General features: G+C 63.2%; 9 protein-coding genes across 9 annotated transcripts; 6 read left to right on the forward strand and 3 right to left on the reverse strand.

Annotated features, from left to right (window-relative positions):
• Positions 1 to 8: 8 nt before the first annotated feature.
• On the forward strand, positions 9 to 2150 carry JCM10292_004781 (ferric reductase family protein; the record flags this gene model as incomplete). The annotated part of the gene is made up of 5 exons (XM_076646317.1): positions 9 to 455; positions 517 to 834; positions 892 to 1015; positions 1073 to 1591; positions 1654 to 2150. 5 exons carry the CDS (start codon positions 9 to 11, stop codon positions 2148 to 2150), a joined length of 1905 nt encoding a protein of 634 aa, XP_076508073.1.
• A 191-nt stretch (positions 2151 to 2341) lies between these two features.
• On the reverse strand, positions 2342 to 3550 carry JCM10292_004782 (IST3 family RNA-binding protein; the record flags this gene model as incomplete). The annotated part of the gene is made up of 4 exons (XM_076646318.1): positions 2342 to 2930; positions 3020 to 3247; positions 3310 to 3389; positions 3470 to 3550. The coding sequence occupies 4 exons, from the start codon at positions 3548 to 3550 to the stop codon at positions 2342 to 2344; spliced, it is 978 nt and encodes a 325-aa protein (XP_076508074.1).
• A 275-nt stretch (positions 3551 to 3825) lies between these two features.
• On the forward strand, positions 3826 to 5800 carry JCM10292_004783 (uncharacterized protein; the record flags this gene model as incomplete). The annotated part of the gene is made up of 5 exons (XM_076646319.1): positions 3826 to 4042; positions 4097 to 4188; positions 4243 to 4323; positions 4380 to 5667; positions 5733 to 5800. The coding sequence occupies 5 exons, from the start codon at positions 3826 to 3828 to the stop codon at positions 5798 to 5800; spliced, it is 1746 nt and encodes a 581-aa protein (XP_076508075.1).
• Positions 5801 to 6060: 260 nt separating this feature from the next.
• UFO1 (SCF ubiquitin ligase complex subunit UFO1) lies at positions 6061 to 9037 on the forward strand (the record flags this gene model as incomplete). The annotated part of the gene is made up of 12 exons (XM_076646320.1): positions 6061 to 6181; positions 6242 to 6429; positions 6491 to 6718; positions 6769 to 6845; positions 6894 to 6985; positions 7038 to 7079; positions 7129 to 7386; positions 7469 to 7583; positions 7635 to 7682; positions 7735 to 7796; positions 7865 to 8676; positions 8738 to 9037. 12 exons carry the CDS (start codon positions 6061 to 6063, stop codon positions 9035 to 9037), a joined length of 2343 nt encoding a protein of 780 aa, XP_076508076.1.
• Positions 9038 to 9366: 329 nt separating this feature from the next.
• Positions 9367 to 10122, forward strand: JCM10292_004785 (uncharacterized protein; the record flags this gene model as incomplete). The annotated part of the gene is made up of 1 exon (XM_076646321.1): positions 9367 to 10122. One exon carries the CDS (start codon positions 9367 to 9369, stop codon positions 10120 to 10122), a length of 756 nt encoding a protein of 251 aa, XP_076508077.1.
• Positions 10123 to 10316: 194 nt separating this feature from the next.
• JCM10292_004786 (uncharacterized protein) lies at positions 10317 to 12460 on the forward strand (the record flags this gene model as incomplete). The annotated part of the gene is made up of 5 exons (XM_076646322.1): positions 10317 to 10355; positions 10429 to 11173; positions 11242 to 11849; positions 11908 to 12225; positions 12323 to 12460. The coding sequence occupies 5 exons, from the start codon at positions 10317 to 10319 to the stop codon at positions 12458 to 12460; spliced, it is 1848 nt and encodes a 615-aa protein (XP_076508078.1).
• Positions 12461 to 13841: 1381 nt separating this feature from the next.
• JCM10292_004787 (uncharacterized protein) lies at positions 13842 to 16380 on the forward strand (the record flags this gene model as incomplete). The annotated part of the gene is made up of 10 exons (XM_076646323.1): positions 13842 to 14306; positions 14369 to 14393; positions 14453 to 14615; positions 14671 to 14727; positions 14781 to 14937; positions 15000 to 15560; positions 15626 to 15725; positions 15784 to 15981; positions 16041 to 16089; positions 16155 to 16380. 10 exons carry the CDS (start codon positions 13842 to 13844, stop codon positions 16378 to 16380), a joined length of 2001 nt encoding a protein of 666 aa, XP_076508079.1.
• A 195-nt stretch (positions 16381 to 16575) lies between these two features.
• GCN2 (serine/threonine-protein kinase GCN2) lies at positions 16576 to 22895 on the reverse strand (the record flags this gene model as incomplete). Its single annotated transcript, XM_076646324.1, has 24 exons — positions 16576 to 16750; positions 16814 to 16877; positions 16934 to 17203; positions 17266 to 17440; positions 17493 to 18433; positions 18487 to 18685; positions 18744 to 19055; positions 19113 to 19180; positions 19235 to 19321; positions 19379 to 19539; positions 19595 to 19635; positions 19698 to 19775; positions 19828 to 20290; positions 20346 to 20366; positions 20425 to 20893; positions 20950 to 21092; positions 21155 to 21644; positions 21704 to 21814; positions 21871 to 22144; positions 22217 to 22384; positions 22440 to 22524; positions 22584 to 22672; positions 22728 to 22777; positions 22847 to 22895. 24 exons carry the CDS (start codon positions 22893 to 22895, stop codon positions 16576 to 16578), a joined length of 4983 nt encoding a protein of 1660 aa, XP_076508080.1.
• A 911-nt stretch (positions 22896 to 23806) lies between these two features.
• On the reverse strand, positions 23807 to 26015 carry JCM10292_004789 (acyl-CoA dehydrogenase family protein; the record flags this gene model as incomplete). Its single annotated transcript, XM_076646325.1, has 12 exons — positions 23807 to 23884; positions 23961 to 24176; positions 24266 to 24313; positions 24389 to 24506; positions 24582 to 24601; positions 24667 to 24735; positions 24816 to 24981; positions 25045 to 25246; positions 25363 to 25445; positions 25546 to 25740; positions 25810 to 25871; positions 25965 to 26015. The coding sequence occupies 12 exons, from the start codon at positions 26013 to 26015 to the stop codon at positions 23807 to 23809; spliced, it is 1308 nt and encodes a 435-aa protein (XP_076508081.1).
• Positions 26016 to 26106: the final 91 nt, after the last annotated feature.

Below are 26106 nucleotides of genomic sequence, written 5' to 3' on the forward strand. Positions count from 1 at the left end.
GCAGAGCGATGTCGCCTACTCCTCTCCTCGCAATGGCCATGGCCGACACGATGCCCGGCCTTTCGCACGCAGTCAAGCGCGCCGCCTCCGACGCCATAGTCACCTCGCACGCGACCGTCCGACAGCAGGCCGCCAACAGCTCGTTCGCCGCCGCGTACCAGTACATCTTCGTTGGTTTCGTCGCCATCCTTGCCATCCGCAACGTGTTCCGCATCATCGCGCGGCACAACCGCGCCTGGCGCCTGGCCATGGCCAAACTCGACGCACTGCATATGGAGCGTCTCGGCGAGCAGAAGCAGGGCTACCAGGCCATCGGGCACCGTGCAACCTGGAGCGCCAAGCTCGACGCCATCATCTTCTTGCCGATCCGGAGCAAGTGGGCGTGTGGCCTCGAGAACCCGCTTCAAATCTTTTTCGTCGTTGCCGCATTCGCGATCAACACCGGCTTCGTCCTCGTGCGTTGACTTTCGTGGTGACATCTGCACTGGACCTTGGCTGATGCGAGATGCTCCGCAGGCCATCACGATGCAATACGACGGCCCGCAGAACAGCGTGTGGAACACACTGCACGTCGTCGCTCTGCGCTGCGGCTGGATGTCGATGGCGCAGCTCCCGCCCGTCATCGCCCTCACGGGCCGCAACAGCCTCGTGCAGTTCCTCACCGGCATCGAGTACAACCACCTGCGGTTCATGCACAAGCTCCTCGCCGTCTGGATGGCCGTCCTCGGCCTGCTTCACACGATCGACGCCTCGATGGCGCAGCTCCAGTGGTTCGGCGGCAACGGCGTCGAAGAGCTGTACTTGCACAACTACCTCGGCCAGACTGGCATTGCTGTGCGTGGCTGTCATTTGCCTGGCCCGGAACTTTAACTCATTCTTGCCCGAATACAGATGCTCGTCGGCCTTTTCCTCGTCTGCTTCTTCGCCTGGAAGCCCATTCGCGCTCGCTGGTACGAGCTCTTCCTCATCGCTCACGTTGTGGGCGTCATTATGATTCTTGTCGGCATCATCTACCGTGCGTCGCTCTTCTTCTTCTTCTCGACTTGTCCGTTCATTGTATGCACGACTGCAGACGTCCCGGCGCTCAAGGTCTGGCTCTATGTCCCCCTCGCCTTCTGGATCTTTGAGCGCTTCGCCCGCGCTCTTCAGCTTGTCTCGATCAACCTCCTCTGTCGCTTCAAGTTCCGCGCACCTCTCATCAAGGCCCGCGCAACGCTGATCGAGGGCGCCGTCGTCCTCCACGTCCCCTTCAAGGGCGAGTGGGCCGCGGGCCAACACGCGTACCTGTCGTTCTGGGACCCGTCCTTCCTCACGACGCCCTGGATCTACTTCCAGTCGCACCCCTTCTCGATCGCCAACGTCCCGTCGTGCTCGATCGCGGACGAGAAGGGCCGCCGCGACATGCTCTTCGTCATGCGCACGCGCGACGGCATGACCAAGACGCTTGCGCACCGCATTGCGCAGAGCCCGACGGGCGAGGCCGAGCTATGGATGACGCTCGAGGGACCGTATGGCGGGTGCACCGACACGGAGCAGTTCCACAACGTGCTCCTGATTGCTGGCGGGTCCGGCATTTCGCACGTCATGTCGAGTGCGTAACTTCAAGCCCTCTGACGATTGATCGGAGACCTGACCTTGGCGTGCGGTCCGCAGTGCTCGCCGACATTCTGCACAAGGCGCGCAACTCGTACTCGCGTGCGACGCGCGTCCGCGTCGTGTGGACGGTGCAGAACATCGAGCAGTCGGTGTGGACGCTCAAGGAGCTGCTCCACTCGGCCAAGACGGCCTACGAAGCGGGCGTGCAGCTCGAAATCGAGCTGTACGTGACGCGCGGAATGGGCATCCCCTCGCCAGAGACGGTCGACCTCATGACCAAGGAGCTCCCGCCACCGCCAACGCTCGAGCAGCGCCGCGCGAGCGTCATGTCGACCGACTCGTGGAAGGAGAGCCCCATTGCCGACGCGCTCACCATCCTTCCCGGCCGCCCGCCCATCGACCTTATCGTTCCGAGATGGATCAACAACTCTCAGGGCAAGACGCTCGTCGTCGCATGCGGGCCGACGCCTATGGCGCAGGCCGTGCGGTACGAGACGACCAAGTACATCTCGGTGCAGCCGGTCTCGCTCGAGATTGCGCTCTTCGAGTGCTGAGCGCACGAGTCAGCGCTCCCGTCGTTCTCGCATCCACCCTCGCAACTCCCATAGACGCGTCGTTCCTCGCCCAATCTGTAGCCATACCTCTCCGGCCTTTCTGTAGCCCTCGCACACTCGTAACTGTCACTCATTCACTCACGACGATAGCGCAACGCACGCGTTGTCGAGAAAGGGAGCAAGGAGTGCGTTCATTGCCCGCGAGCCCAGCGCTCGAGGTCTGCAAACGCATCGCCGCCTCCGCCGCTGCCGCCTCGCCGTTCGTCACCACGGTCGTCTCGCCTGCGGTAGTCGCGGTCGTCGTCCCTTCTGCGGCGCTCGTCATAGTCGTCCCTCCGCCGTTGCTCGTCGCCATAGTCGTCCCTCCTCCGCTCGTCGCGCGTGTCGCCCCGGCGCTCGTCGCGCCTGTCGTCTGGCCTGTCTCCTCCCCGCCCGCGCTCATCCCGCCTGCGCTCCTCGTCTCCCCTCCTGCCATCTCGACCGTCCCGCCGGCCATCGCCTCCCCCTGCGGCGCCGCCAGCGATCGCCTTTCGCCCCTTTTTCCTCTCGCGCTCTTCGCGGATCCTGCGCCTCTCCTCCTTGCGCCGGCGCTTCTCCTCCTTGTCCTCGCCGCCGCCTTCGAGCCGGCGCTTCTTCTTCGCTGCGCGCTTCTGCTCGATGAGGTAGTCGCGCATCGGGTCGTCGAGGTCGATCGACGGGTGGGACGAGTCGGACTCGGCGTCCGAACCCGCGTCGGCACCGCCTGCGGGGTGGCGGAACTTGTCCGGGTGCGCGGCGAGGCTGTACAAAGGGTCCAACAAGGGAGAATCAGTCGTCGGCTCTGAGGACAGCGATGCGACCAGACAAGCTCGATCAGCACGACGACGCACCTCTGCTCCTCGCGCTCCTTCATCTTGCCCGTCTCCTGGTCGCGCTCCAGCTGCTTGTAGTTGAGCACATGGTCGACGCGGAGGGTGCGGCCGAGTACGGACGCGCCGTTGAGGTTGTCGACGGCGAGGATGGTCGAGCGCTGGTCGGCGTACATGAGCCAGGCGAAGCCGCGGGGCTTGCCCGTGTTGGGGTCGCGCGGGAGATTGATGTCGACGATCTCGCCGTACCTGTGCGCGAAAGCCGGTGAGCGTCGCGGGGCAGAAGCTCTGGGAGAGAAGGGGGAGCGGACTGGGAAAAGATGGTGATGACATCGCCCTCGGTGAGGTTGAAGGGCAGACCACCGACGTTGATGTAGGCCGAGTCCTTGTACTGCAGGCGCCGAAGTTTCAGCACAGGCCGTGCTCGAGGTGAACCCAAGCCGTCATGGCGATGAGGAGAGCGGGACGAACCTGGTCGTGCCAGGACCCGGCTGCCTCGCCGAGGGCCAGCACCTGCTCGTTGAGGCGCTTCACGGCCTGCACCTGGTTCATCCTGCCTGCGGAAGCGAGTGTGCGGGGTGGGAGCAACCGCGAGAGTGCTTCGTCTTGCTGTCCTCGAACACACTCGCTGCTTGCAGAAGAGCCCCTGTACAGGAGCCCTAGAGCCCGTCTCAGACGACTCTACCTTCTCAGACGCCCGCAGCTCCAATCTCGCCGCTGCTGCACGGTTGCGCAACCTCTCGGCTCCACTTCCTCAAGCCGCAACTCGCACAAGTTCGCCTGCCTGCGCTTCAAGCGATGCTGGCGCAGCGATAGCAGCAATAGCAATGTCCTCAGCCAGTGGCGCACCCGTCCTTGCTCCGCGACATGCTCGCAAGCACGACCATGCCCTCGTCTTGCCGCCTTCCGACGCGTTAACAGATCAGGATGCCGCGAACAAGGCGTCGAATGCTCCTTCGGCCTACGCTGCAGTGTCGCGAGCGCTAGCAGGCATGCTCGCCTTCATGTTCAAGAGGCCAGTCCGCCTCTTTCGACCCGTCAAGAGTGCGTACCCCGCCCCCGCTGCCGCTGTCCGAGGCTAACGTGCCTGCATTGCAGTCTCGACGTGGGCGGGCATTCAGGCTATCGCAGAGGAGCAGGGGAGATCGGTCACGCCCGGCTTCGTACGAGGATTGTTGCGAAAAGAAGGCGTACGTCTCCTTCTGCCACCTCTGTCGTTCCTTGCTCACTCGGAGATCCTACAGTGGCGCTTCTTTCCAAAGCACGTCCTGCCTCCGCTCCTGATTAACGCGACGATCGGTCTTACGCTCTTCACCTCCTATACCGTTCGCTTCCGTTCGCCCTCGCGCTTCCGCTCGACGCTGAATTGTTTTGCGCACAGACGTCCGAAGCTGTCCTCTCGCGTCCGGCAGCAACACCGTTCTACGATTTTCTCGTTGTCCCGTTCATCTCCGGCTCGCTCGCCGGAGCGGCACAGTCGCTCCTCTCGGCCCCCCTGGACAATGCCCGGCTCCTCCTTCTCCGCCGCCAACGCTTCCTTCGCCTCGCTCAATCTCAGCCCCGGAATGCGCGTCGCTCACGCTCGCATAAGGGTTCGACCTCGACAGTGACCGGCACACCTTTCGTCAGCTGGTGGTCACTCATCCGCGACAGCGTGTTTCAGTCAGCCCGCACCGCCGGGGTGGGCGGCGACGCATCTGCAACGACACGGGAGCGAATCGAGCAGGGGCGCCGCTGGGCCCGACGAGGCTGGTCCCTTTTTGGCCTGAGCCTCGTCAAAGACTCGGTGGGGTTCGGGACCTTCTTTGTCCTGTTCGAAGTCGGGCGCGAGCTCTCGCGCATCGCCGGCCTGCGCTGGGACGGGATCGACCCGGACCGCGAAGCTGCCGAGACCAAGGAGCGCCGGACGGCGAGCGGCCTCGTGCTCCAGTCGTTCGGGATCCTCATCAGCGGCGGCCTCGCCGGATGGATCTTCTCGCTCGTCGCGCGCCCGTTCGAGCGCATGCGCGGAGCCGTCTGGGAGGGACGATCGAAATGGGCCGAGCGCGACGGCCGGCTCAAGGTCATCGAGGAGCTCGAGCTGAGGGGCCACGACCCGCTTGCGCACGCGCCTGCCAAGCCGGCCACACCTCGGAGGAGACGCACCTCGGCGGGAGGGGCGAGCGAGCGTCGCGCCCGCGCCGCACTCGGTGCAGGAGGGCGCAAGGGCTTCACCGTCCGCCTCGGGCGCATCCGCTCCGTCTCGCGCTCCGCCGCACGGACGAAGCGGCGTCGCGCGCGGCAGAAACTGCGCGACCGGCTCGCTCGCGCGGACGAGCTCGCGCAGCTGCTCACGACCGGTGCGGCGGAGGCGGGGCCGGCGCGCAAGGCCGAGTCACCGCAGGCGAGGCAGCCGATGCCGGGCGCGCCGGCGCTCGTGCGCGCTGCCTGCGCGCGCTACGGCGCAGCGACGTTCCTCTTCGCGCCGCGGAGCGTGCTGCAGGCAATGGACGCGGCCAAGCCGCCGCAGGCGAAATCGGCGTCGCCGCTTGTCAAGCCGCTGCCTGCGCGGGGGGCGAGGCCGGTCGGACCGACGAGGCTGAGCGCAAGGGGGCGGAAGGCGGTCGAGCAGGTTGCGCAGCAGGCGAGTGGGAGGGGATGGAGAGCTGGTGCGAGGGTGCTGAGCTACAGTGCGTGGGACGCTTCCTCGCGCTTCGCTCGAAGCGGCGGCTGACTTCCGGTTCACTGCCCGCAGTCCCGCCGTATGCGATCGGGTTCTTCATGTACGCGCTGACGTCGGGCGACCTGAAGATCGAGGTGTAGTACAATGCGCCGAGTGCAGCAGGTACCGCCCCTCCCTTTCGGCTCGTGAAGGGGAAGCGGCGCGGGAGACGAGGAGAAGTTGCTACCCTCGGGTCGTCTTCTGCGCACTGCTCCGGACCTCCTGCTCTTTGCTGTGATGTTTCGTTCGTTGCCGAGTGCCTGTCGCGCTTGCCTTCATTCTCGCCGCTCGAGCCTCTTTTCTCCCCACACCGCCACAACCGGACGATTTCTCGCCGCCCACCCTGCAGGAGAACTCCAGGATGAGCACCACGCGCGACAGGCAGCTTCGCATGGCGGCTGCCGCGCGCATCAGCTACGCCGAGCCCGCGTCTTCGAGCGAGGACGACGGCGGCGACGAGAGTGTCAAGCCGAAGCGCAAAGGTGCGGAAGGCCTCGCTCTGCTTACAGCTTGCGCAACTAACTTGCTTGCACCTCCTGCAGTGATCAAGAAGCGCGCGAAGGGTAAAGCGAGGGCGGACGACGAGGCGAGCAGCAGCGACGACGACGACAAGCCGCGCAAGAAGGCGCGCAAGGTTGGCAAGGGCAGCAAGAGCAAGAGTAAGGCGATGAAGGATAGCACGGTCAAGCTCCCGCTGCTTGAGATCCTCCCCGTCGAGCTCGCCATGGAGGTGCGCTTCCTTCTGTGTTGTCTCGTCCTTCGGCTTGATCTGACGTTCTCGCTGGGTGCAGATCTTCTCGCACCTCGACTGGCCCGATCTCCTCGCGCTCAGCGTGGTCAGTCAGCATTACCGCCAGCTCCTTACCGCGGAGTCGTCGACTCGCCTCTGGTCGAATGCGCGGGAGCGCATCAAGCTGCGCGCCGGATGGAGACAACCATCGGATCGCTTGCCAAGCATGACTCTCTCCGGCTTCAAGGAGTGGCACTACGCGCAGCTCATCTTCGGGACCAGATGCCAGGTCCGGCCTCCATCCCTTCACAGAGGCCGAGCTGACTCTGCTGCGCGCAGTTCTGCGGAAGCGGGCGCGGCAGCCACTTCGACTGCTTCCTTCGCGCGCGCTTCTGCAAGGCCTGCCGCAAGCACAAGTGCGTATCGATCTGTGCCGGTTAGCCTGACTGAGAAATGCGTTGCAGGATTGTCGATGTTACGACGCTATACCGAATCGACCCCAAGTTGCTGGCCGCGCTGCATCCTCTTGCGACAGACTGTGTTATCCGCACTCCTCGTTCGCTTTTGGTCCACCAGAGCTGGCTCAGTGCTGACGCCGAGATCGGTAGATGTCGACTACGGCGTGTCGTCGCGAGCCGACGATGTCAAGCGTGCGTTTCCGCTTTGCCAGACACTCGAGCCCGACTGACGCTTTCACAGCTTGCGCCATGATCGACGATCTCCGCCACTACTCCGCTCTGCTCTACGAGCTCGAGGAGCAAGACGAGGACAGTGATATGGCCAAGAGTCGTCCCGAACGCCACCCTGCTTCGACATCGCAGCATTACGCTTCAAGTCGTTCGGGCCGCAAGCGCCGCGCTGCAATCTACCGCGACGAGACGACTGACGATGAAGACGGCCTCAGGCCCGTCTCGCACCGCGTGCAGGATTTCGTCAACGGTCGCAAGGAGACGATCCGTGCGTTGCAAAAGGTGCGCGACGTGGCGCTCTCGAGCCAGACGGGTCTCACGCTGTTGCGAATAGGAAAGCGCCGCACTAGGCGCCGCCTGGTGGCGAATCCACGACTACTTGAAGGAGCGCAATCTCAACGCGAAGGAGCGCAAGGAGCAGGCGATGCGCGAGAAAAGGCGTGACGTGGACAGTCGTGCGAACCAGTGCGCTAGTCTTGCTCTTTGCAGGGACCGAGCTGACATTACTCTCCACAGGATCAAGCGCAAAGTCCTTGACCTCGATGCCGGTTATTCGTCTTCGGAGTACGTCGACATCTATTCGTGCCCTGATGCCTACTCACTGCGCTCCGAACAGCTTCGAGGGTGCTTGGACGACGAACAAGCTCATCAACAGCGACGAGCCGCTCACTGATGGAGGTAGGTGGACCTTCGTAACCTAATTCAGCGTCCTCGCCGTCTCTTGACCCATCCTGCCTCTTGCACAGAGTGGGACCGAATCCAACCGCGCGTCCTCAAGCTGCTTGACCGCGAGGGCGTCAAGCGCGAGAGCGCCAACACCGTCGGCAAACAGCAGCTCTTGCAGCAATCGCTGCGCCCGTACTACGACCAGCTCAAAGGCTCACTACCTCATTCGGCGCGGCCCTTCGTCCCTCCCTTCCTCGACTTCCTGCTCCTTCCGTCTGTCAAGGAGCTCTGGATGCCGTGCGAGTTCAATTGGGTCTCGAAGCAAGAGTGGGACGGCCAGCTCGACGCCATCAAGGCCGAACTCGAGGAGTACCGCGTAGACCTCGTCTTCTCCGCTCGCGACATCATCGGGGCCGCCACAAGCGACCCTGCCGAGCGCCGTGCGGGCGAGGACGACCCGATGCCGAACGACGCTTTCTTCGAGCTCGCGACCTCCTTTCTCTGCTGCTCGTTCGACAAGTGCCCGAAGCTCCACGTGAATCGCCGCCGTCGGTGGTGGCTTCACCGGGACGAGAGCGAAGACGACCAGGATCCGCGACTGGGCGCCATCGGACCGCTCGTCGAGGTTCTCAAACACCAGCACGACAAGCACAACGCGACTGACTACATCGAGCACAAGACGCATTTCAGCCGCGAGCCGCAATTCCATCTCTCTCTCCCGCTCGAGGTCGCGTGCGGCATGTCGGCGATTCTCGACCTCGTCGACCTCGACCCAACGACGACTGGTCTGCGCGAGCTGAATCGCATTGAAAAGGCTGTGGCGTCGTACGAGTGGCACAACACCAAGACGTACAAGAAGCTCTGCTACAGTAAACCTAAGTGGCTGGACCTCGTGCGTCTCCTTCTCCTCGAAACCACACGATCGCGAGGACCTCACTCGATCTCTGGCGCAGCTGTCCCTCATCAAGCGCGAGGGCGAGCGTCTCGGCCGTTTCAAGCAGCCCATCGTGCTCGACCCGCCGTGCATCGTGCTTCACCGCCGCGCCGGTGCTCCGTGGCCGCCTCACTCTGACTCGGAGTCCGACCTCGCCAACGAACCCGCCGAGTCCGACGGCGACATCAAAGCCGAATCGGACGATGGCGGATCCTCGCGCCAGCAGCATCGCTTCATCCTCGATTCGGACGTCGAGGGCGCGCGCAGGTTTGGGGGCGGATTCAGCGAGTCGGAGCATGTGGAGAGCGACGAGGAGTAGCGCTTGATCCGGGTGGGGCAGGGCCGCTTGTGTTGCATCGCCTAGCTACTGTACACACCCGAATCGACTTCAAGATGCTGTCGCCGAGATAACAGAGCAGCGAGCGAAAGCCAACGAGGACCTCGAAGAGGTGTCAACGAGGAGTACTCGTCGGCAACCGCGTCTCCGGATGCGACGGTTGTCCACGCGCGCTCGGCAAGCACGAAGGCACCAGACGACGCGTCTACTTCATTCCCTGGCGAGGTGTCAACGTTGTCATGGTCGACCCCGCCTCGGCTCGACCTCGACCTCCTTGCCTTTTCACCTCGCCTCGATTCGAGACGCGCCCCATGCCACTCCAGACCAGTCGAAAGCGCACCAGAAGCAGTACCGACACGGGCGAATCGTCGTTCTCGCGCTCCAGCGGCCCTTCGCTCGCCTTCGTCCGCCTCGAAGACCGCGTCGAGGTCCCGGCGTACCCGTCGTTCTCGGACCGCCTCCGCGGTACCGACACCGGGACGCAGACGAGCAGCACTCGGGGTACGCCCTTCAGCCCGCGCGACCCGTCCCCAACGATGTCGTCCGCCTGTGCGCCCCACACCGCCGCCTCGACCAATTCTCGCCGCTCCTCCTCCTCGACGAGCCGCAAGAGCGTCGCCAAGAGCTTCTCGCCAGAATCGGAGGTAGACGAGCTCGAATCTGTGCCCGCCGCGCCTCTCCGCCCGCGCTCGTCGTCCGCCCCGTCGCCGCACCCTTCTGTCAGGGTCAAGCGCGACCTCCAAGTCGCCCAAGCCCGCGCCGTTCGCAGCGCCGTGCAGCAAGGACGGCTCAACCCGAACAGCTACACCGACGGCCAGCTCTGGTCCGTCAAGCAGGAGGCGACGCGCGCCTTCCTCGACGAGCATCCCGGCGCCCTCAGCGGCAGCGACAGCGGGACGAAGCGCCGCAGGAGCGGCAAGGGCGCACCGCGTGTCGGCATGGGTCAGGTCGGACGGGCTGTCAAGACGCGGCGACTCGAAAGTCGCGCTTCGGCGGACGGGTCGGATGGCGAGCAAGATGGGGAGGTCGAGGTGCAGGTGGATCTCGGGCGGCTGCTGTGGATGTGAGCGCGTGGGCGTGCTCTTCTCGAATCGTGGCGTCGCATGCTGTAGGTGCTCGGACTGCTCGATGTGTTCAGAAGTCAGGAGACATGTCCGGGTCCGCGCCGCGCTGTGTCCGATCTCGCTTGCCGTTCGCCACTTCACTGCTCCTGTCTCTTTGCTGGCTTGTCTCTGCTGCGCCAGGCTGCACACCGGGTGTGATGAACGACCGGCAGACGGACGAGCTCATGGCTCTCGAGGTGCGCCACCTCCACCTCTTCATCTCGCCCGTTACCCCGCAACCCATTCGCGCTGACTATCGGGTGCTTACAGGCCATCTATCCTGACGCCGTGTCGTGGAAGCTCCTTCCCGACGGCGCAGGGGTCGAGCTCAAGGTCGTCCTTCCCGTCCACTTCGACGGCGCGAAGGAGCTCGAGGTGTGGGATTGGGTCGAGGCAGCGGCGGCTGCACCGCCAGTGACCGACGACGAGCTCGAGAGGAAGCTCGAGAGCTTGCACGTGGCCGAGGCTGCGGGCTCGATGAAGAAGCAGGAGGTGGATTCGGGCCGCAACAAGCGGCGAAGAGGCGGCAGAGGCGGTGCAGGAGGGCCAAATGCTGCTACTCCCGCCGCACGAGTACCGCCGGCAGCTCGCACTCTTGCGCCCGACGCTCAGCCATTCCAACCGCGATTGTCAGCCACCAGTGAAGGCGTGGACCGCAGCGCACCGGCTCGACAACCGCCTCAATCTCGTTCCTCTCCTCCCGCTTCTACCAAAACCGCCGTCCCTCTTCCTCCTATCTCTTCCACCGGCACACCCCGCATCCGTTTTGCGCCGCCTCCCCGGCCTGCGCCTGAGCCGGCTCCAGCAGCTTCGCCTGCGCCGGCCCATCCTCCCGCTGCGCAGAAGCCGCAGGCTCGACGACTCGCCATCGAATATCTGCCGACCTTGCACTTGTCTTTGCGGCTGCCGAGGGACTATCCGGAGACGGCGGGGCCGCTCGACATTCGGCTGAGCGAAGACACTGGCTGGCTCGACGAAGAAAGGCGGAGTAAAGCTGAATCCGCTCTCGGCGAGAGTGAGTTCAGTGTTCTTGCTCTCTCGATACTGCATCGCGACTCAGGACTGACGCCACTGTCGACACAGCCTATGCCGGAGAGGAGTGCCTCTTCGGACTCGTTGATCTCGTCTCGTCGACCTCGCCCGACTTTGCCTCGACGCTCGCCCTCTCGTTCCCACTTGTTATCCGACAAATACGCTCTGGACCCCCTCTATCCTCGATTTTGGCCGCGTTCAATACCGCATCTACCTCTTCCACCTTCGCCACTTCGTCCCACGTCTGCCCCCTCTGCTTTTCGACAAGGCGCGGCGACGCCTGCATCCGCCTTTCCTCCTGTGGCTGCGTCTTCTGCGTCGCATGTCTCACCGACTACTTCTCCCTCCTCATCACCGAGGGCCTCGTCCGCTCCGTCGCATGCCCGAGCACGTCGTGCGTCGAGAAGCGCGCAAAGTGGGAGAAGGAGGTCGGGCCTCGCGAGGAGCTCGAGCGTGAGGGCGAGCGGCCGGGGCGACTCGAACGAGACGAGATCGAGCGGCTCGTGGGCGCGGAGAAGCGCGAGCGTTGGGAATGGCTCAAGGAGAAGGTCCGCGTCGAGTCGGATCCGTCGATCACGTTTTGCCCGCGCGACTCGTGTCAGGCGGCGGTGCCCAAGCTGTCCGAGGAGGACGACAAGCTTCGGGTGTGCCCGACCTGCGTACGTCCTCGCTCTTTCCTGCTCGAGAGGAGCTGCTCACACACGCGCGATCCCGCAGGATTACTCATTCTGCGTCTATTGTCGTCGCGGCTTTCACGGCAACCGCAACGTCTGCGCACTCCCGCAGTCGTCGGCGATCGTGTCAGCCTACCTTGACGGCGACGACGAGCAGAAGCGCACGCTTGAGCTACGCTATGGCGCTAGCAACATCAAGCGCCTCGTCGCGGCGTACGAGGAAGAGCGTGCTCTGCGCGAGTGGCTCGATGCCAACGCGACTGAGTGCCCTGGGTGCAGCTGCTATGTCAACAAGAGCAGTGGATGCAACCACATGACTTGCTCGAAGTGCAACTGCCACTTCTGCTACCGCTGCGGCAAGGTATGTTGCCTACACATCCCGTTTTGCTCTTGCAAACGTGCAGCCCGTGTCGACTTCGCAAGGAAACGCTGACCCCTGTGCGTGCGTGCTTTCGCAGTCCATCTCGCCAACGGATCCGTACAAGCACTTCAACACACCCGGAGGCAGGTGCTACGGCAAGCTGTTCGACTTTGCGCCCGGCGGAGAGCCTGGGCCGGAGGAGTGGCTTGGCGCTCTGCTAGACGAGGATCACTGAGGGAGACATTGTCCAAGATGACTTTATAGAATTTATCCCTCATTTGCCTTCCTGTCGTTATCTACTGCATGGCAGTCATTCCGCATCACGTGTTTCCGAAGTTTGTCTCAGCTGCACAGCGCGCACTCGAGCGTGGGAGGCAAGAAGAGGCGGAAGCGGAAGGGATTGTCGGCCTGCTCGAGGCAGGTCCTGCCTCGGCCCCGTGCCTCTCAAGAATCATCAGCTTTCGTTGACGGGCAAAGGGAATAGCCACGCTCAGCGAGCGAAGAGGAGGACGCAGCGGGCTCATGCAGAAGTTGGCCTTCGCAAGCCACAGCGGGCCGCGCCGCTATTCCTGTCCGGCCTCTTCCGCGAGATGAGCCTAAAGTTGCATCTGCCGCCTCCGCGAGCTCGACAAGGAAGAGCTGCGCCTCACGGCTGCCCCCGTCGAGCCTCTCGCAGCTCGCGTCCCCGTCTTTCGTGCCGTCATCGTCGAAACAAGGTAGACTCTCTTCCCGCCCTCCTCGGCTTGACCTGGCTGGTTGTCTTCTGATTCCCAAGTGCTCTCTGCGCTCCTCACTTCCGCCTCCTTGGTATCCTTCCGCCCCAGGCCCCGACTCGGATGTCGTCAAAACCTGGATCCACCGCAGCGAGCGTCTCGACCGGCTCGCACGGGCTGACTCCGCCCTCCTCTACGGTTACGTACGACGAAGAAGTGCCGGCTTCGCGCAAAAACAGCGAGACGTCGATCGGCGAAGCCATCAAAGGCGCGGCTCAGGAGGTCAAGGGAAAGATGGGCGGCGTTGAGGCGGGCAGCAGGCGCAGACACGCCGCTCGGGAGAATTCGTGAGCCTCGTTAGGCGCCGGACATCCCGACACGTCCATGTTAATGCTCCCGGTGCGTCTGCACACGCTTCTTCGCGCTCTTTTGCTGGTCCCGCGTCTCGCGGCTCAAGCCTGTCCAACCTCGCAGCCCATCCTTCTCTCGCCTCTCCGCCATTCTGTCTATCGGCTCTCCGCCGTTCTGTCCATCGGCGTGATCGCAAGCTTGAGGAGTGCAGATCCAGCGAGGCCTGGCCGCACCTTCCGTTGGAGCGTCGAGGACAACATCCCAGGAATGCATCATTTGTGCGAGAGGCGGGGGTGTAGCGCAATGTAACACTGCTGTACAGTCTATACCAACGTGCAGGCGCGCACGTCTGCAACCGCAAGCACCCTTGTCTCGGCCTCATCAGTTTGGCGTGCTCCCCGAGGCGGAGTTCGCGCCGTCGCGACGCGCTGCCCCTGCTCCTCCGTTCCCGCGAGATACGCGCTGGATGCTCGGCTGCACGCGCTAGCCACAGACACGCACCACCAGAGCTCGAGCGGCCGCGCTCACTCTCAACCCCGCGCCGACCCCGCGATGGCCTCGTTGCCCGCGTACCCGCCCGCACCCGCTCCGTTCACCCGGCAGCAGAGTCGCACGCCGCTCCTCACCCAGCAGCAGCAGGCTGGGCGCTTGTCTGGTCAGTACGGCGGGGACGACGACGAGTTGTCGCACACCTCGCCGTTGCTGATCGGACGCCGAGGGACCGGGTCCGTCTCATCGAGCAACGGCTCGTACAGCGGTGAGGGACTTGGGGACCCTGACGATGGGGCGGCTGAGGCGGACGAGGGAGAATCTCCGGACCCGCTCGACGCGACTCTCGAAGAGATCGGAATGGGGTGGTACCAATGGCGCCTCTTCCTCCTCTGCGGCTGCTCGTGGTGGTCCGACAACGCATGGCTACAGTGCATCGCCGTCATCCTCCCGCGCGTGCAGGATCAGTGGGACGTGTCGGACCGATGGATCGGGCTTCTCTCGACGAGCCTCTTTGCCGGCATGATGGTGCGCCTGCTGCCACACCTCATCTGCCTACTCACCAGCTGACTCTCCTTGATTAACAACAGCTCGGAGCGTGGGGCTGGGGCAGCTGTGAGACCTCTGCTATTCATTGTGTTCAGGGAGGAGCCTTCCTAACATTCAGCTCGCAGATTCCGATGCGTTCGGCCGTGTCCCCGCCTTTAACCTCACCATCTGCGTGACTTCCGTCTTCGGCATCGGCTCAGCTTTCGCACCCTCGTTCGGCTGGCTCTGCTTCGCCCTCTTTTGCATGGGGACGGGTGTCGGCGGTTCGATGCCGACGGACGGGACCCTGTACGTTCTGTCTCTCCCGCCGGCGCCGCCCGTTGCTGACATACAGTACTCGTAGCTTCCTCGAGAACACACCGAAGACCAAGCACTACCTCCTCACCGCCCTCTCCGTCTTGTCAGTGCATCTCTGTCAGCGGACTTGCGCGGAACTGACGCATCCTCGCGCAGCTTTTCCCTTGGCGCCATCTTCACCTCAATCCTCGGCCTTGTTATCCTTCCCCGCTTCTCCTGCCCGCCAGGCTCCGGCGAGGGTGCAGCTGTCGCTTGCGACGTCACGTTGCAAAACAACGGCTGGCGATACATGCTGGGCGCACTCGGCGTTGTCGTGCGTGTCAGCGCTCGTGAGTACTTCGCTGTGCGCAATGTGACTGACCGCGCTCGCTGCAGAGCATCGTCATGTTCCTCGGTCGCGTCCTTTTCTTCCGCCTGCACGAATCGCCCAAATTCCTTGTCGCCTCGAACCGGCCCACAGCAGCCGTCATCGCCTTACGACGCATTTCCAAAATCAACGGAGACGACAAGCGCTGGGTCCTCAGCGACGTTGTCGATACAGACGGCGCGGCTGAAATGATTGCGCAGGAGGAGCTCGACGAGCGGACGAAGGAGGCGCAGCTGGCCGACGCAAGCCGACCCGGGTCAGACGAGCTGTCGCCACGCGAGCTGCGACCTCTTGATGAGCGGGATCGGGATCGCGTCCCCTCGCCTTCCGACCTCGACGACGAGGAGGAAGCCGACCTCTCCGTCTTCGAGCTTCCGCCCTCGGCCGTGTCGCACAGTCCGCCTGTGCTCCGCAAGGACCGCCCCGCTTGGATCGAACGGCTTCCTGCGGGGTGGCAAGACAGCGCGGACGAGTATCTTGCTCGCTTGGACGACCTGCTCGAGCCGAGGTGGAAACGGACGACGCTGCTCGTGTGGACCGTGTGGACGTTGGCGAGCGCCGGGTACACGGTGCGTCTAAACTGCCATATGTGTGTTTCGCCTACAACGCAGACTCACGATGACCGTGCGCCCAGATCTTCAACGTCTTCCTCCCCAAGTTCCTCGAAGCCAAGCTTTCGTCCGGCGACTCGACTGCTCCTGCCGAGTCAACGCAAGAAGAGACGTTGCGCGACTGTGTGTCTCCACTCGCGTCCCGCGACAGAGAATGCGGGGCTGACTTCGCCTCACCCAGACGTCCTCTACACCGTGTCTGGCCTGCCCGGCTCGCTTCTCGGCGCGTACCTCATCGAGACGACCTGGGGCCGCGCCCGCACGCTCGCATTCTCGACGCTCGCTACGTCGGCTGCAACCTTCGTGTTCTGCTTCGTGTCGACCAAGGTTGGCGTCGTCGCGTCAAGCATGGTCGTCTCGCTCGCGTCGACGCTCATGTGTTCGTTTGCTTCGGCGCATGCTCCGATAAGCATTGACTGACGCGCCGACTGTCCGCAGACGCCGTCATCTACGGCTTGACGCCCGAAATCTTCCCAACCTCAACCTGGTTCGTTGCCTTCTTCCGCCGAGCACGGGTCTTCCAAACTCACTGAAAAGTTCTTCTGCCCTCAGTGGTACCGCCACGGGCATCGCCTCCGCCATGTCGCGCCTCGCCGGTATCCTCGCACCGCTTCTCACGGGCGCACTACTGAGCCTGCACGCCATGGCGCTCCCGCTCATCCTCAGTGCGGTGTGCTTCTTCGCGACCGCGGCGTGCGCATGGGGCCTGCGCGGTGCAGAAGAGAGGATGGTGGGCGCGAAAGGAAGGGGTTCAGCGGGAGGCGGCATGGTGCACTAGAGTGAAGACAAGGACATTGCTGTGAATAGATCAACCTGTTGTGCTTTGCCTGGCGTGATCGCAGAATGCAGAGCGCAAGGACGAAGAATGCAGGGGTGCTCATGCGCGAAATGCGATTGCAGGAGGGAGATGCGATGGGCTAGTACTGGCAACAAAAGGACGGTGTGTACAGCGAGAGGAATGGATACAGCAGGATTACATGCCGTCGAAGAAAGACATGAGGACCGACTTCTGATCGCGCAGACTGAAGAGCCAGAAGCGGGTGATCGCCTTGGTACGGCGCTGCTTTTGCACGGCGTGTCGGATCGAGGTGTAATACTCGCGCCTCCCATGCGGGGCGGTGTGCAGGAGTGCCTTGAAGGACTCGTCGCTGCGCCGCGGTGTGGAGTCAGCTACGGCTGCACAATCAGCGCATCGATGCAGGTCGACTCACTTGGTAACCCAGACGGGCGAGTTGGCCATGCGCTCGAATGCCGCGCCATCGACGTCAATCGCGACTGCACGCACTCAAGTCAGAGGGGCAAGAAGGGCGAAGGTACGGGAGAAGACGCACAAACCGGTGCCTCGGCAGCAGCTTTGACCGCCTCTTCGATGTTCTTCTCGGCGCGGTTGGCGATCATCGTGCGCTTGTTGTGCCGGCCCTTCTGCCGGACATCGTCGTCGACCAGTAGCGGGATGTACTCGCGCGCGGGCTTTGACGGCTCGATCAGCGTTGTGGACGCGTCGAGGACGGCGTCGCCGCTGCCGCCTCCGACTGCTTCATCAACAATCGACTGCTCGCGCATCTCGCGGATGAGCCAGGTCGGCAGGTCGGTGCGAGGCACTATCTCCGGAATGAGGGAGGTAAGCATGGACACCAACAGACGAGGTACAGAAGCGACTGACCTTCCTCCTCCGAGCCTCGCAAGACCGACTTGACTTTGAGCGACACGTCGGCCTCGTCGCTGACGGTACGATCGGCAGCACTCGGCTTGACAATGACGAGCCAGAGAATGCCCTCGCGCCTGCAGGCGTTGACAAGCTGCTCTGGCGTGAGCGTGAGGAAGTCGTCGTCGTACATCTGAGGCGAATTATCAGCAACGTCCGCTTGAGCGACGGACGGACATTCGTACCAAATCGGCCTTGATGCCCGCCTTCCAAAGGTCTTTGACGATGTCGAGGCGAAGATCGATCAGACCCGGCGAGAAGCTGACGACGTAAACGTCACATCGACGAATCGCCCACTGGCCGTACGAGCGGAGGTGCTCATCCTTGCGCATCATGGCATGCTTGCCGGCGGTCGCGTTGGCCTCGGCAGCGGCGAGGGAAAGCCTGGCGATGGCGAGCGAGAAGCCGACGACGTGCGGGCAGCGGCCGGAGAAGCGGACCTCGGGGGCGGCGAGGCGCGAGACGACCTCGTCAAACCGCCCGCCTGCGGCAATGACATCGCGTGTCTTGCCGCGCACAACGTGCGACTCGAAGATGGTACCGTCACGGTGCAGGTCGTAGTTGGTCGCGAGCAGAGGCGAGACGCGGAGATTGCGCATGCCCATCTGGTGGCACAGGGAGACGATGTCCTTGAGCTCGTCGAAGCCTTCCTGGACGACGTGCTTGAGCCGCGGTACAGTCGCCAAGACGAGCGCACGCATCTTGTTGAGGTCGCCCGACACGTCGACGGCACCAAGAACATCGCACATGGCGCGCGTGATGCCGGGCAGCTTGAAAAGCTCGGACGAGGTCTTGGCCCACGTACGCTGAAGACGCCCATGCTGCACCAGGATCTCGCACACCGCCTCGCGGTGCTTCGAAGGGATCACGTCAAGGATGGCATCGAGAATCTTCGAGTGATTGATGACATGTGCGGGCTTGCCGGTGAGCGGGAAGGCGCCGAGGATCTCCTCGATGACGAAGAGGCATTCGGCTTCCATAGCTGGCATGATGGCATCCGAGACAATGTCGAACGCGGCGTTGAGGACGGATCGAGGTTGGCCGCCTGCCGGAGAGGGGCGGAAGACGGGTGCGATCGTCCAGCGCTTGAGGCGCGTAAGCGATGTATCGCGCGCGACCATGCGGCCTGAGAGCGATACGTCAGCATCGCTCGAGTTGGCGCAGTGCGATGGAACGCACAGAACGGGATGTTGAGCTGGAACGGCAGGCAGACGATAGTGCCGTCCGAATCGAGCAAGCGAACGGGCTTTCGCGAGGCGTAGACTTGCGAGTGTGGCATGAGAAGCGGGCTGTCCATCTGTACAGCGCCCTTTTGACGAAAGATGCGGCTGAGCTTGTCATGCACGAGCTGCGCGTAGGGGTCGTTGTCGACCTTCGCCTACAAGCAAGGCGAGGGTCAGTCGTACTCGCGCTGGCGAACTAAAAGCAGTGCGCACCCCTTGCCCATCGTAGAAGTCGTATGAGAAGTCCTTGCGCAGGCGGTCCTCGTCCGACTGGTTGAAGAGCGCCGAAATAAGCGTCTGCGCGTGCGTCGTGCCAGAGTGCGAGAGCAAGCGAATGGTCTCCTCAATCGAGTCGTCGCCCACGCGCGGAGGAAGTAGGTCGGACGCGAGGAGGTCCTTCGGCGAGGGGCGCAGCTCCGGGTTGTGCGTCAAACAGGCCTGAACGATCTTAGTGTGGCGTGCGAGCTTGACGCGGTCCCATGTGGGCGGGAACGTGACGTCGGGTCGTCGCAACGCGTGCAGAACCTGTATGGACACAAGAGTCAGCCTTAGATGCGACGGCAAGAAAAGACGCAGGCGCACCTGAATCCGCTCCATGCCTGTCTTGAAGGGATGCCACATCTCGAAGAAAACGATGCCAAGCGAGTACACTGCGCGCAAGACATCAGCGCACGCTAGCAGCACATTCAAGCTTACCGACGTACTGTCAATCTTGTTGCTGTACTTGACGGACCGTTCGTGTCGGCCGCGCGACATCATCTCCGGCGCGATGTAGAGCGAAGTCCCGACGCCTGCAACGGTTTGACGATTCAGCACATTTTCGTGCGTGCGAGGGAAACGGGACGCACCGGAGGTCAAGTCGGTCTCATCCATCGAGTTTTCGACGCTGAGGAAGACGTCGGCCGGATCACCGCCGCCCTCGTTCACCGCCAGCCCGAAGTCACCGATCCGCACGTCGCCCTTGACGTCAATGAAAATGTTGGACGGCTTGAGGTCGCGGTGAATAATGCTGTGATGCATTGGTGAGCACTTTGTCCGGCGGAAGCGGAGAGACCGGGACGTACTTGAGGGACGTGAAGTGAAGCATGGCGGACAGGATCTGGAACTGTTGGTTGAGAAGAAGGTTCAGCACGCACGCAGCAGGAAGAAGGAAGCCGGGCGACGCACCAGCAATCGCCACGAGTCGACCTCACTTAAGCCATCCTCGATGGTTTCTCGCAGCGTGAGCTTCTCGACGTACTCCATCTGCAAGCTCCTCGCGTTAGCGGTATTTGGTAGAAGTAAGTGCCCGACGCACCTGGATGTACAGCGTTCGAGTCTGCTTCGGCGCGGCGAGGGTCGGCGAGACCTGGCCCCCGCGCTTCTTCGAGACCTCGCGCTTCGATCGCGTAGGGCTGTCCTCACGCGAGCCCGGCGCGGATGGGTCGTCCTCGTTGCCGAAGTGGATGCTTGGATACGAGACGCTGTGCGACTGGGCGTGGCCGACCGAGAGAAAGTCGATGTTGTCGTCGAAGTCGTCGCCGAAGTCGATGTCGAGCTCGGCGCCGGGTGTCGAGTCTTCATCGAAGTCGACGACGCTGTCCGACGCGTCAGAGTCGTCGTCCGTTTCGGTCGACTCCTCTGTCACAGCTTCGGATTCGGTGCCCGTCTCGCCCGTCAGGCCCGTTGCGCCCGTTCCGTTCGTCGTCTGAGCATCGAGCGCGCCGAAGGACGGGTACGCCTCGTCGAATTCGGTCCAGCTCGTATGGTAGCGGACGATGCTGTATCGAGAAGTCAGCCGCAGGCTTACGCGCGAGGGAGCGAGAAGTAGCGCACTTGGGGTGGTTCATGCGAGACCTGCCGAGAAAGAGGCTCAGTCTCGTACCTCGCAGTGTCGAAGAGAGGCACCGCGCACCAAATGGTCACCTCGCGAAGAATCTTGGCCTCGCTCGCCTTGTCACTCGGCAGGCGAATCTTCTTGACGGCGTACAGGTGCCCATCGAGCCTGTTCCGCGCCTTGACGACCTGGCCGCCCCCGCCCCTCCCGAGGAACTCGAGCTCCTCAAACTCGCTGCGGTAGCGCGAGCCCGAGTTGCGCGGCTGCCAGAAGAAACCGCTCGGGCCCTCGACGCTGCGCGAGAGCTGCGTCGTTGGTGGCGGCGAGACGAGCGGCGTGAGGGCCTTTTGCGCGTTGCCGAGCTGATGCCACCCACTGAGCGGGTTCGGAGGCGTCGTCGACAGGACGAGGGGACCGTGCGACGTGCTGCTGCCGCTGTGCTCGGCGAGCTGTGAGGCGAGACGAGACGCGGTGGGACGCTTCTTGCCCTCGGTGAGCAGCAAGTCGGTCAAGACGCGCTTGAGGATGCTCGGCGAGTTACGCGGCACTGCGGCGAACGCGCGTCAGCGTCCGGCAGATACTCGTGCAAGCAGAGACACGCACGGTTCCGGATCACCTCGGCTGGCGACGGGTACTTGCGCACGACATCGAGGCCGAAGAGCATCTGAGCGAGCACGACGCCAAGCTCGAACATGTCACGCGCGCGATCGTACGTGAAAGGCGCGTTGACCGCTTCCGGCGAGGTCCTGCAGGAGCGCGCCTGAGTTGGGCGAAAAATGTGCGCGAATGACAGACGCGCAGGACGTACCAGCTCTCCGGGAGCTCTTCGTCCGCCGGCTGGATGAGCCACGGCTCGGCCTTGTTGAGGTCGATTAAGCGTCGGTACCACCCAGCGCCGGACAGCCTCACGCCGCCGGCCTCGCCGCCCTCGGTCGCCCGGCTCTTCTCGCTAGCGACGTATATCGCCTTCGGGCGGATCGCGCGGTGCACGACGTTGTGTAGGTGGAGGTGCTCGACGGCGGAGACGAGCTGCGTAAAGTACGTGAGAGCGCGGTCGGGGCGCAGCTCGCCCACGGTCGAGAGAAGGTCGTCGAGCGATTGCGCGCGAATGGGCGGGACGGCGATGAGGACGGACCAGCCTTCGCCAGAGCGGATAGCGCGCTGCGCTTGCGGGTTCGGCGGGAAGAAGGAGGGAGAGTAGCGGACGATGCGGTAGGCGGAGATAGGGTGCAGGTGCGGGTGTTGCAAAGCGTGGATGCGGTCTAGGTCGGCCTCAATCTTGCCCAGCTTGCGCTTTCCTGCAAGAAACATCGTTAGAAAGAAGGTTGAACGCTGGGTGCTAGATCGTAAGACTCACCTTGCGAGGTGAGGAAGTACGGCGCAAGAACATCGAAGACGTAGGCGCTGGCGGATTGCGGGTCCTTTCCTTCTGCGAGGAGCTCGGCGGAGAATATGCGACCGAGCCAGTCTGTCGCGAGAGGATGGTCAACCTCAAGCGGGCGGATGAGTCGGACTGTGGCTCACCTCCGCTCGTCGGAAAGCCAAACCGAACCGTGACCTCGCTCTTTTCCTGACCCCTCGACAGCGCCATCTTAACCTTCCTCTCCCCGTTCGCGTCAACCTCGAGCAGCGCGTTCTCCCGCTCGCGGTCGAGCTCGCGCTCGCGCCTCTCGCGCTCGAGGCGCAGCTCCTCCTTGCGCCGCACGTCCTCCGAGATGAGCTGCGAGAGGCGCGCGGCCTCTTCGGCTTCTTGCTGCTCCTTGAGCGCTCGAGCGCGATCCTTCGCTTCTTGCTTGGCCTGTCCGAAAACGAAGGTCAGCGGAACGCCCCTTCTGCGTTTTGTCAACATGGCTGGAGATAAAGAGCGCACCTTGGCTTGCTCCTCGCCTCGTTTCCGCCGCTGGTCCTCAAGACTCGGTTGCGCACCGCGGACGGAGTCGATGTGTCGCTCGGTGATGTAGGTCGCGGCTTGCGTGCACAACTCGTAGAGCATCTCGTCGCCGAGGCGTGTCGAGGCTTCGCGCTGGAGCGTGGAGAGCTGCGAGCAAGACCGCTGAGTGAGACCATTGCAGGTGGCCCGAGAAGAAACGCACAAGATGTGAGAGATGCTGCGACGATAGGCCCTTCCCGCCTTCGAGCGACATGGTTGGCGCGACCTTTGGGTACTTCTGCGGAAGCCTGCGCTCCTCTCATGTCAGCTCTGCCTCTTGATCGTTAAGAAGAAGGTGAGGACACACTTGAAGTGGACCCAAACGTGCACCTTGTCCTTGAGGTCCTCCTCGACGGGCCGCACGCACACCTTGAACTCGTGTGCGGCGTTGACCGTCTTTTCCGCACCTGCGTCAGCTCCAATGAAACCTGCAGGTAGAGAGAGAACGCACCTTCCACGCCGTGCGGGTCTCTGCCTTCTCAAAGTCCTCGCCATAGATCGCTGCGAGTTGCGCAACCGAGGTGAGCACGTCGTTCTCGATGATGTGCGAAGCCACGAAAGGCAGCTCACCCTGCAGCACCTCTATCTCGCGCTCCTGCACTTCCTGCGGGTCCTCCATCGTATAGTCGGGCGGCGGAACGCGCGTTCGGGAGTTGCGAGCGGGGGAAGGGCTCAATGCGAAATGAGGCGCAGGGGATGCATACGACGAGCTTGGGCGGTAGAGCAGTTGCTTTGAAGGTGGATGGCCGCTCGGCAGGCGGATCTGAGTGTATGGGCGACAGCAGCGGTGCATCAAAGTCGTTGCAGAGGGATTCCGATGTTGACCTCGCTCACTCCCCTCGTCTGCAGCCAGCAGGGCTCTTGTCCGGTTTGCGTTGTAGTGGCAGACTGCTAGAGCCCTCGCAGCGTCCGTATCTGGCTCTCGCCGTGTGTGTAATCATTCGCTTCATCGCTTCATCGCTTCCTCCCGACACCCTTGATGGCCTCGCATGAAGCGCACGCCGAGCGCAAGCGCTGGTTCGAACCCACTGAGGACCTACACATCGGCTGATTCCATCTCAGGGCTTTTGCTTCGTCTACGAGGTCGACTGAAGGTCGTCACCTCCTTCGACTTCCGAGTCTGCCCAGAGTCGTCTGTGCGATGCCTGTGCCTTGGCCACCTTCTGTACTGACGTTGCTGTCGCAAGGAGCTTCAATGCGGAGGTTTTCGCTCCGCGTTCGAGGGCGTTCAAAGTGAATCCTGACCTCCGCGCTTCTTGCCCTCGTCAACGCTCCAGTCCCGTCAACCGGGGCCATGCGATCTTGGGAGGACACACACGAGTTTGAAGTGGAAAATAAAAGGTCGCAGAGCCCTGTGAGGCATCCACCTCTTTCCTGCCGCTCCCCGCTGTGCCTGCTTGCTCACGCGGACCTTCCCAATCTCCCTCGTAAGCGTCCAGATCGCATCACTGTGCACGACTTCGAAATACAGCAGAGACAACACTACAACTAGACGGAAAGCGGGATGAAGACGGGCGGAGACGGCGAGGCTCAGAGCTTCGCGCCGAGGCCGAGCGCGAGGCGGATCTCCTGCTTGATCCCGTTGTCGAGCATGATCTCTTCGCTGCCCTGTATCCGGCGTGGAATCACGTCAGCGCCTGCACTCGCCGACTTGGCACAAAGAACAAGGAGAGAGGAAACGCACTCCCGGGATCGCGACGCCCTTGACGTCCCTGCGAATGCGCTCTACGCGCTCGCCCTGCCCGCCCTTGGTGTGCCCGATGCCGCCGAGGACCTGGACGGCCTCGCGCGCGACGAGCTCGAGCGTGATGCTCGTGTGCGCCTTGAGGAGCGCCGTCGTGCCGCCCAGGCGCGCGTTGGCGACGTCGTGCGGGAGACGGTCCGAGGCGTAGATGATGGACTGCACAAGGGGGAAGGGTCAGGGCCATGTTACACAGGGCCACGCCTTGAGAAGCGAGATCAAGGAGAGACGGAATGGTGGAAGCGCACCTCGAGCCACGCCTGCTGCGCCTCCGTCACCCTCGCCATGTGCGCAAACTGCACGCGTGCATACCTTGGTGAGCACTGCATCCGGGACACGCAGCAGCCTCAATCCGCATGAGCGGGACGCACCTTGTTGCGGATGACCTCGCTGTCGATGAGGCGCTTCCCAAAGACCTTCCTGCGCGCGGCGTAGGCGAGCGAGTCTTCGATAGCCACGCGTGCGAGGCGCTGCGCGACGATGGCAATCCTGCACGGCGCGTAAGAAGATATGGTGTCAGAGCTGCGGGAGAGAGCCCGAGGGGAGGGGCGGCCGCCGACGGACATGAGGCGTTCGTGGCGGAACTGCGGAGCGGGTAAGCGAGTCAGCCGAGGTATCCGGGAAAAGGGACAGCGCAAAGAGAACGCACGTTGTTCATGATCATCTTGAAGCCCTGGTCCTTCTCGCCGATGAGGTTCTCGATGGGGACCTCGACGTCCTGCGCGCATTCATCATGGCATCATCAGCCTCCGATCTCACGCTCCAAACGCACAGTAGCAGGAAAGAGCGGCCACTCACCTCGAAGGTGAGGTACGTCGTCCCGGCGCAGTGCTGCCCGCTCATCTGCATGCGGCGGCGCGTGACGCCCTCGCCGTTGGGGATGAGGAGGAACGAGATGCCCTTGGTCTCGCCCGGCTTGCCCGACGTGCGCACCGCCGTCGTGAAGTAGTCCGAGTAGATCCCACTGTTCACTCATCCGAGTCAGGGCAGAGGAAGAAGGGCGGAAAAAAAGGGGGCGGTGGCGCACTTGGTGATCCACTTCTTGACGCCGTTGACAATGAACTTCTTGCCGTCGGGGGAGAGCACGGCCTCGGTCGAAAGGTTCTTGACGTCCGAGCCGGCCTCGGGCTCGGTGATGGCGAGGCAGACGCGCTTCTGGCCCGAGAGGATCTCGGGCAGGACGCGGTCCTGGAGCTCTTGCGAGCCAAAGTGGTAGATGGGCGGACAGCCTGCACGAGAGCAGGGGGTCAGTGAGCTTTCGCGAACAACGACTTTGCATGCAGGTTGTCCTAGCGAGAGCAGGAGGGATTCGAACGACACGCGGAAGAGGCAGACGGCGACCCACCGATCTGCAATCCGCCGAAGAGCCCCTGTCCGACACCGAGCGACCCGTTGCGGTGCAGCTCGTCGATCAGGATCATGTCGTGGCTGTCGCGGCAGGGGAAGGCGGTGAGTCGAGGCCATCCGAGACGGGAGTTTGTCCCGCTCAACACTCCGGGACAAACAAGACGGAAGGCCACCGACGCACAAGCCGTCCCACTCTTCAACCTTGACTCCGCCAAAGACGGTCCCGTCCTTGTTGGCCCACTTTTTGGGGATCTTGGTCCCAAAGGCGAGGCAGGTGACGATCCCTTGCTTTGCGGCGTCGGCGTAGACTTTGGGGTCGACGACCTTGGTCTCTTCCTCCCACTCGAAGGGGGCGTCCATGATGTGCTGCTCTGCCCTGTGTGGTGGTCGAGAGTCGTCTCAGGTCGCGGAAGCGACAAGAGTGAGGAGGGATCCTGCGACGTGCCATTCCCTCGCGGCCTTCCTGAGCTTGTGGTGCGAGTCGTTGAAGTAGGGCGAGGGCAGGTCCTGTGCACGTAGCCGGGAAGAGAGAGGGAACGGCGGTGATGTGGGGGTGAGTGCGAGATGCGAGTGAAAGCCGAGCGGAGGGGAGGGGCGCACACGGATGCTGGCGGGTTCCGCAAAGGGGACAAGGGATCCGTACGGTGCCATGCTCGCTCGACTTGGACTTGCACAAGCTCGAGAGCGAAGAGCGAGCGGACGGGTGCGCCGGAGACTTTGTGCCGGGACGCCGATCGCCCGT

Source organism: Rhodotorula paludigena, assembly GCF_050403205.1.
Source record: "Rhodotorula paludigena JCM10292 DNA, Rt_paludigena_JCM10292v1_ctg4, whole genome shotgun sequence".
NCBI classification, from domain to species: Eukaryota; Fungi; Basidiomycota; class Microbotryomycetes; order Sporidiobolales; family Sporidiobolaceae; genus Rhodotorula; species Rhodotorula paludigena.